The sequence below is a fragment of the Oikopleura dioica genome, chromosome 1, assembly GCF_907165135.1.
Source record: "Oikopleura dioica chromosome 1, OKI2018_I68_1.0, whole genome shotgun sequence".
Lineage (NCBI taxonomy): Eukaryota > Metazoa > Chordata > Appendicularia > Copelata > Oikopleuridae > Oikopleura > Oikopleura dioica.
In genome coordinates, this window is record NC_137291.1 from 9,348,565 (window position 1) to 9,357,782 (window position 9,218).

At 47.0% G+C, this 9,218-nt stretch overlaps 3 protein-coding genes across 3 annotated transcripts in view; 1 reads left to right on the plus strand and 2 right to left on the minus strand.

The window, feature by feature from the left end:
• LOC145710840 (uncharacterized) overlaps positions 1-9,218 on the plus strand; it is a 40,808-nt gene that overhangs the window by 8,037 nt on the left and 23,553 nt on the right. The window lies entirely within an intron of this gene.
• LOC145710806 (uncharacterized) lies at positions 150-1,420 on the minus strand. Its single transcript, XM_081788515.1, has 5 exons — positions 1,047-1,420; positions 685-972; positions 557-642; positions 330-509; positions 150-282 (listed from the first exon to the last, which is right to left on the minus strand). Exons 1-5 carry the CDS (start codon positions 1,217-1,219, stop codon positions 161-163), a joined length of 849 nt encoding a protein of 282 aa, XP_081644641.1. The 5' UTR covers positions 1,220-1,420; the 3' UTR covers positions 150-160.
• On the minus strand, positions 1,862-7,797 carry LOC145695731 (uncharacterized). Its single transcript, XM_081772740.1, has 8 exons — positions 7,513-7,797; positions 2,920-7,451; positions 2,735-2,869; positions 2,606-2,691; positions 2,456-2,562; positions 2,317-2,412; positions 2,078-2,275; positions 1,862-2,033 (listed from the first exon to the last, which is right to left on the minus strand). Exons 2-8 carry the CDS (start codon positions 7,445-7,447, stop codon positions 1,985-1,987), a joined length of 5,199 nt encoding a protein of 1,732 aa, XP_081628866.1. The 5' UTR covers positions 7,448-7,451; positions 7,513-7,797; the 3' UTR covers positions 1,862-1,984.

Here is a 9,218-nt window from a genome sequence, read left to right on the forward strand (position 1 = left end):
CTGACAAAACTCAAATAAAAACGATAAATTATAATTTATAAAAAAATCATTCGCTTAACGAATTCGGTTAAAGTGATCAGAAAAATTTCATTTGCAAACTTATAAAATAGCTAAAAAAAGATATATTTACAAAAAGGTATTTACACCAATGTATTTTCTTTCAAAGAAGGGTGCAGAGAACAACAAGAGCATATAAATATGTTTTTACTTTTATTATCGAAGAGTCACTCGTGCTGTTGAACGCTTGAGATCGTTTTGTTCTGATAGATTCCTCCAACTGATCTAAAAATTACCATAATTTTCATAATGAAACCTCGAAAAATTCCTACCCTGCCATTCCTCGTAGAGAAATCCCTCGTAGGGCGTGTAGTTCTTCGCAAGATCAGTATTACACTTATCATCAGCGCAGCAATAAACTCTTGAGAATGAGCAGCCAGTCTTGCAAGCAAACTTTTTTAGATCTTCGTTTTTGTCGATCAAATCTTTTCCCGTACAGATTGGGTTGCATCCTGGAATCAATGAATATTAACAGCTACTTCTTTCGAAAGCATCAAACCTGAAATAAGCGGGACGTGCGCGATGCCGGTTATTTTCAATGTGAAGCTGCCGTTTTTTCGTTTTTCATCCTCTCCGTATTGACCGCTTAGGAACACTTTTTGAATGAATCGCTAGAATAACCTTTACCTGCAAGAGCTCGGTCGAAATTTCGTCGTCGAATCTCGAACTGGATTTGTTTGGTTGAATTCTACACAGCCTTTCATCGTGTAAAGCTTCTTTGCGCATTTCCTCTCGTGGCAAGGATAGCCTTCTTCGTTGAGATCTTCATCTCTAGGTTGCCAGTGGGCGATGTCGATGCAGTGGCCGGCGCGGACTTTACAGTAATATTTATCTTCCGTTTTGTTGTAGAACGAGGTGTACGCTTTGAAGGAACGTTTAATTGGGTCCGGGTAGAGTTCTTCGAGTTCTTCTTTTCTGAAAAAGAGGTTGAAAAAGTGAGTAATCCGCCGTTACCTTTGATCAGAGATAAAGAGGGTCTATTATTTTACCTTGGATAGGGACATCCAGCTGTTTTGTTGATATCAACTCTTCCTGTAAATTGATTTACTGCCGAGTTAAGTGAACACTCGCAAGTCACAACATAATCCGGAGGTTCAACTCTGCTTCCAATTTCAGTTTGCGCCAAAGTTCCAACAGCGAAAAGAAAAAGTTTCAAGCTCATTTCACCTTCTCTTTTGAAAAATTCTCGTTCAATAATAATTGCCAGCGATTACAGTTGCCTCTCAACGCGACTGAGTAAGTCGCTACTTATTTTCGCTCGCTGGCCGGAGAGCTAAATGAAATCGACGAGCGCGTCTACTCCCGTCTTCTAAATTAACTTATGACAGAAAGAGTTTGCGCGTTGAGCACGGACGCGAAGGATGAATTCACTTACCTTCTGATAAAGCTGTGTTGGAAATCCCCTGGGGAGAGTTTAGTAAATGGCATTCATTAAAGAGTGATTAAGACAGATTGATTCGCTCTCAATTTTTATGACGAGTAGTACTTTCGAGCTCTAATTAGAAATTAACTAATTAACGGCTGATGAAAATATCATAGATAACTAAAGGTTTAGCTAAAAAATAAACGATGACTTTACTATCTGTCCTCTCAGATCGTCCCCTCTGCTACTGTAGTGAACAACAGGTGGCGAAGCATTTGTCCTCCTCCATTATTCCTTCTTTGTCCGAATCAATGCTCGTTCCATTTCTTTCCGAATAGCAAAATCAATACCAATTAGCGAAGTCATTCTTCATTTTCATCCAAGTGCTTTTACAAATATGATGAATATCTCTCTGACGATAGATCTACTACCACTGCGAGCTTTTGTTTTATTTATTAAAATCAATATCTTGTAAATACAATTTCTGTGCAGTCAAATGATAATTTACTAGTTTACTAGTTAGCTTCCTAGACATGTGATAGTTTGTAGGCCTCTCTTTTCTTTTCAGCTTTGGCTTCCACTATCCGAAAAGAAAAATCCACCATTATCGGATCTGAAGAGAGCCTTCTGAAGCTCGTTAATAATTAAATAGCTCACCTGTATCCCGTGCTTCCTGTATTAGAGTAGGAGCCATTTTCGCTACTTGCTGAGCTACTGTAGCTGTCCATTGTAAACGGGTCGCTAGAAGTACCGGAAGAGTCAATAAGAGGCGTGCCGACAGAGCGCTCGCAAACTGCACATCTAGACACTTTCTCCCGAAGTTGCCCGCTTTCAAATTCCTCAGGCCGAGGCCCACTTAAATCATAAACAATAAACCCAACAATAGTATTTCTAACCGGAAGTCGTCGGAAAAAACATTGGCTAGCCAAACAGAGTCTGCAGAATCTTCAAAGCAATCACCATCAGTCGCACAGGTCAACAACGGACTTGGTCTAAAAATATCCTTGCATTCACTCATCCTTTTATTTTTATTACCGGAAGTCTTCAATGCATGAACCAGTCGACTCAGAGTTAAGGATGCCATTCGATGCAAAACTATATCCGATCCATGCTTCGTTCCAGCCATTTGGACATCGAGGGAGCTTAGAAACCCGGTAGAAGAAATTTCGACAAAAATATAAATACCTGATCGGTTTGAGAATGGAGAGTAATGACAGCAGCCTGGACTTCGCAAACAGAGCATCTACTGATGAACGCTTTTACATCACAAACTAGACCAACTATTATTTTTTGAACTAAAATTTCCCGAATCACCTGGATTCGATCCTTTTGGTGGAGCATCCCCAATGCCAAGCCAAGAGGTGAATTTGGTCATTGACTTGCAAGAACCCTTTCGGCAAGATTTCGCTGGTTCCAAGGAAACATTTGGAAGACAAGAACCACTTCCTCCTGAAAAATTAATAACATTAATTATAAACATACTTTTATAAAAAAAATACCCATATCTTGAGCAACATCGCCAGCTGGTGTTCGAATTCCCGCAAGAGAGTATCCATCCCAGAGTTTCATAGAACCAGCTGGACATTTTGGAACAAATGTGCTCTGGCTATGACGAGTAACAACGAAACCAGCGACGTTTCCCGCATGACCACGAGGCCCGTCGATTCCAGGTTTTCCAGGCTCACCAGCTCGACCGGGAGGTCCATCAGTTCCATCTTCTCCAGGCTCGCCTGGTTCGCCGGGGTGTCCGATCGGTCCGGGAGGACCGCGCTCTCCTTTTTCGCCAGGGGTACCTGTTGATTTATCCCCAGATGATGACAGAACTCGGCCAGGAGGCCCAGGAGGTCCAGGAAGACCATCTTGTCCATCATAACCTCTCGGTCCAGTAGAGCCCTTTTGCCCAGGCTGCCCGGGCTTACCAGTTTCACCGGGGAGTCCATTAGCACCAGGCGCGCCAGGAAGACCATCAGCACCAGCAGGACCAGCGGGTCCCATCGGACCAGGAGGGCCATTTTTGCCAGGTTCACCAGGCTCGCCGGGAGTTCCGGGGGCTCCGTTTTCGCCGGATCTGCCAGGAACACCAGGATTACCAGCTTCTCCAGCATCACCACACGGACCAGCAGGTCCCGCAGGACCTGGCTTACCAGGTCGACCGGGAGGACCTTGATCTCCTTTCAGTTGCTCTCCAGGTAGACCTTGGGGTCCTGGGGGTCCCGACATACCAGGTTCACCTTTTGGACCTTGTGGACCTCGAGATCCTTTGTTGAGAGTAACACCAGGCTTTCCATCTTTGCCAGGGAATCCAGGTTCACCCTTTTCTCCTTTTGCTCCATGCTCGCCAGGAATACCGACGCCAGGTTTTCCAGCTTCACCTTGTGGTCCAGGAATTCCCGGTCTACCTTGCTCGCCTGGGCTTCCTTGTGGACCTTTGATACCTTCTTTTCCGGGTGGTCCAGCGATACCACGCTCTCCTTTTGCACCAGGAATTCCAACTTCACCATCAAGACCACGGGGTCCTGGAGCACCCTGTTCTCCCTTTGCTCCAGATTCACCAGGTTGACCAGCGTCACCTGGATTACCAGCTTTTCCGGGCTCTCCTGTTCGACCAGGAACACCTGGATAACCATCTTTGCCATCCTTGCCGGGCTCACCAGGCTTTCCATCTTCTCCGGGAAGACCAGAATTTCCTTTAGGTCCCGCCACAGTACTTGTTTTTCCTTGAGGACCCATCGGTCCAGGAACACCAATTGGTCCTTCTGGTCCAGGGCTGCCAGGCTCGCCGATATCTCCTCGCTTGCCTTCGTTTCCTTTTGGACCATCTTCACCAGGAATTCCTTGTGGACCTTGAGGGCCTTGCTCACCTTGAGGCCCGGGTCTGCCGACTTCACCACGCGGGCCAGGAGAGCCAGGAAGACCCATTGGGCCAGGAGGGCCTTGAGGTCCTTGATCACCATCAAGTCCGGGTTCGCCTCTTGGACCAACTTCACCAGGGACACCTTTCGCACCCTTTGGTCCGGAAATAGCACCAAGCATTTCACGCATTCTTTCACGATCAGATTCGCCCATTCTCCAAGATGCACCCTTTTCTCCACACTCTCCCTTTTGGCCTTGTTCACCTTGAGGACCCACTTCTCCTTTGGTACCAGCGGGACCATCTTCACCAGGAATACCATCTTTGCCAGGGCGCCCGGGAGTTCCAGGAGCACCAGGTTTTCCAGTTTTACCCTGATGACCTCTTTCACCTTTAGGACCGGTTTCGCCATCTCGCCCATCTTTGCCTGCCGCACCTCTAGGACCCATTGGTCCAGGCTGACCTCGTGGTCCTTGTTTACCGTTTTCTCCAGGTAGACCATCAGCTCCTGGCAAACCACGTGGCCCAACAACAGTTTCACCTTTGATGCCAGGCTCACCTTGAGGACCTTGCGGCCCTTGTTCACCAGGAATGCCATCAACACCTTTGTTTCCTTTAGCACCTGGATATCCAATTTTTGCTTGGCCAGGCTGCCCGGGCGCTCCTTTTTGTCCTGGTTCACCAGAAGGCCCGATGTCACCCGGCTTTCCTGTAGCACCGCGAGGACCCATTTCACCAGGTGGTCCAGACATGCCAGGCTTGCCAGATTCTCCCGGTACTCCAGGAGTGCCCGGTTTACCAGGGACACCTGGTAATCCCCTTGTGGACTTACCAGCTTCACCTTTGGGACCTTGAGGACCAGTATTTCCTTTAGGACCTTGTTCGCCATTCCTTCCAGGGACACCTTGAGGACCTTCTTGCCCAGGAGGACCACGTTCTCCCTGTGGACCTTGAGGTCCAGGAACTGAGTCACCTGGTGGTCCGGTTGGACCGTGTAAACCTCGGGGTCCAGTTTCTCCGGGAAGACCGTCTTGACCATTAAGACCATCAGCTCCAGGCTTTCCATTTTCGCCACGAAGACCTGGTGGACCAGAGGGTCCTCGTTGTCCAGGAGCACCGATGATGCTCTTCATGTCAACGACAACCGATTCTCCTTTCTGTCCACGTCGACCTTGTTCACCAGGAAGACCAGTTGATCCTTTTTCTCCCTTCTGACCAGCTGGTCCAGGGATTGATTCTCCAGGAACGCCGGGCGGACCAATTTCTCCTCGCTCGCCGGGAGGTCCTCGTGGACCATCAGAACCATCTCGTCCTGGTGATCCAGGTTCTCCCATTTGTCCTGGTTGTCCATTTTCACCGTTTCTTCCTGGTTCACCTGCTGGTCCATTCTCACCAGGGATACCAGGCTCTCCATCAAGGCCAGGCTCGCCCTTTGCGCCTTTAATGGTAGTGACGATTGCTTCACCAGGTTGACCTTTATCACCGCACTCACCAGGTTCACCAGGGGGACCTTGTTGTCCAGGAGTACCAGCTTTACCTTCAGGACCTACTGGACCAGGCTTACCGATCGGACCAGATCGACCTGTTCGTCCAGGCATTCCAGCTTCACCATCTTGACCATCTCTACCAGGGAGACCACTAGTTCCTTTTGGTCCTGGCTTGCAAACTCCACAAGATTCTCCATCTTGCCCGGGCACTCCAGGCAAACCAGTATTTCCTTTAGCACCAGGAGCGCCAGCTGGGCCAGGAGCTCCAGGATTACCAGGTAAACCAGTTTTGAATCGAACATCAGTTTCGTCAATTGTCGCATCAGCTCCATCCAAACCTGGTTTTCCAGGGTTTCCTGGTATTCCAGGAGGTCCATTCTCTCCAGGAAGACCAGGTTCTCCTTTTGGTCCGACGATAGTTTCTCCTCGCTGACCATTCTTTCCAGGAGTACCCGGAGCTCCAGCAACACCTCTTGGGCCAGGGCTTCCTCGGGGACCTGGTAGTCCTGCTGCGCCAGGAGCACCAGGAATACTCGCTCCGGAAGGACCTTGAGGGCCAGCTTCACCGGGTACACCAGGCTGACCATCTTTTCCATTTCTTCCCGCTTCGCCCGGAAGTCCGGGCATACCAGCAGTACCCTTTTCACCAGCTGGACCATCAGCGCCAGGTCGTCCCGAAACACCAGGAGAACCGGGACTGCCGGGCATACCGGGAGCTCCGATACCTCCAGGAGAGCCCTTCTCACCCTTTGATCCAGTTCTTCCATCTTCTCCTGGTACACCTGGTGGGCCGCGCTCACCAGTCTCGCCAGGAGGTCCAATTCTTCCTGGCTCGCCAGGTTTACCAATTTTGGATCCAGGAGGACCCTGTCTACCAGTCTCTCCTTTTTCTCCTTTGGGTCCACAGGGACCAGGCTCTCCTGTGAAACCAGGTTGTCCAGGATCACCAGGTTCACCCTTCATACCTTTCATCAGCAATTGATCTGGACCTAGCCACGCTGGAAGTGCTGACATTCCTTTTTCACCTTTTTGGCCCTTAACGCTAAGCCCAGGTCGACCACGCTCTCCAGGTAACCCAGGCTCACCAGATTTCCCTTTTTCTCCGGGTTCACCAGGCTCACCAGATGGTCCGCATTCTCCAGTGTATCCTTGAGGGCCAGGTGCTCCAGGCGTTCCAGGGGGACCAGGAGGACCAGTGAGTTTTGAAAGGTCAACATTTACACTTCCGGGCTCTCCCTTTGCTCCAAAATTTCCAGGCGCGCCGGTGGCTCCTCTTAACCCAGGGACACCTTGAGGTCCGGGAGGGCCAGTATCTCCTTTTGTTCCGTTACACCCAGGGCGTCCAGGAAGACCAGGCGATCCAAGTTGTCCATCCAAACCTGGAATACCGGGTGGACCAGGAGAACCAGGCCTACCAGGAAGACCAGCATTACCTTTTGGCCCCATAGGTCCAGGAAAACCGCGTTCACCAGGAGGTCCAGTTGGACCCGCAGGACCATGAGCGCCAACACTCCCTGGTAAACCAGCGGGACCAGCAATACCGGGCGTTCCCGCTTGACCTGGAGATCCACGGGAGCTTTGACATTTCACACTTCTTGGTCGCCGGGTATAGAATTCTCGTCGAGGACTCTTTTGTGTTGCAGCCAATAATGACTGTATAAAGAAGAGTGATACCAACAACCTCTTCATATTTCTTTGTAATGGCTCAAAACTAAGCGGGATAGAGTTGAAAAATTTGATTTTCGAGCCTCAACCTTTTTTGATGATTTACTCAGGCTATCATTCAGTTTTCTTTATATAAACATAACCTTCTTGCTCTCTTTTGAAAATCTCTAGGTCAAAACTGCCAAGGACTTTGAATAACTTCACGATGCGGCGGGGCGTCCGAATTACGATCAAAGTCGAAGGTGCTTTGAAATGAAACTTGTAAAAATGAAATAATTACGATGAACACAAGGGAAGGCGGCTTTTATGGTCCCATCGATGGTCCAAAAGGTATACTAGACAACAATAATATTGGGTAATCGCCAACAGCTTCTCTCTATAAGTTTAATATCGAAAATTTTGAGTTTTGAATTCACGCGTCAAGTCAACGGATTTAATTCTAATCCCTTCCAAAATATCCTCGAGGAAGAATGTGCAAAATACCACTAGAATCATCCACAGATCATATTTATGTAATTTTCACAAATCTGCGCTCTTTACAACCGGTAGTGAAGCCATAACTGACTGCTAAAAATATCTATTATCTACTTATCGAAGCAGATGTGAGTTTGACCTTTCCCACTTCGCACGGATTATCCGACTCTTCACCCAAACATATCTTCTTTGAAAATATGCTGGAAATATATATTCTTTATTTTTCCTTAGTATTTTTAAGAGAATCATCTGCAGAATGGAGCAGCTGGAGTCCTTGCGCGAAAACTTGTGGGCCTACATACAGGATATTGTACTTAACAATATGATCATCATATTATGCTCTTAGTGAAAAAGGCTTTATATCAATTTAAAAGATTTCGTCAATGGGAAGACTCCCATGATGAGAGCACTTCTGATATACAAAATGAGTACGAATATTGCTTGGGATTAAAAAATTGTGAATTTTCTTCGAAGCCAAATGAGTTCTGTATTAATCCTCTTCAAAGTTAAGGGTTTAGGCAATTCATGAAAATATCAAAATAAAATACTTATTGATTGCTTTGAAAGAACAAGATTATCCGGAAGTTGTCAAATTTCTTGCGACAATAATGATGACTCGCGAGTTTCAATGACTTCAGTTGATGGAACACCCTGCAATAGACTTTGGCAATCTGGGAAACAGGAGTTGATTTCTTTTGCCTTTTTTTGTTTATTTCAGCTTTGAAAGTCCTCAAAACAGAATATGCATTTCCGGAATATGCATGATCCTCGGCTGTGATGGAAAGCTGACAAAAGAGAAGAAACAAGGATATTGTGGATCTTGTCGTTCACGTGATCGTTCGGCCTGCTTTGTTACATCTTCGGAGAGAATATTGAGTGGATGCGAGCAGTTCTCCTTGTTGATTCCGCCGGTGCCCAAGAAGTCTTACGACTTTTTATTGATATACGGATTTCAACAGAATTACGTGTACTCAAACCAATATAATCAGGTTTTTACAGGTTGTTGATGATTTTAACTACACTTGTGCCGGTTTAAGCGAGTCTAAACATCTAGATTGACTCTGTTGAAATCCTTTCGGGACCGTTTCACCGGCAAATTTAGCGATTGAATTCACAAGCCCTGCCACTGGAAGTGTTAGTCTCTTCGACAGCATGGAATTTTCAGCTAGCTCTACAAATATTTTTTATCGACAAAATTACAAAAGTCAAATTCTCTCCTGGAAGACTTGGATTAATTCTGATGCATATTTTTCCTGCTTGAGTAAATACGAAGGAAGAATTTCACTGAAGTGGGAATTTAAAACTCTCAATAAAACGGAGT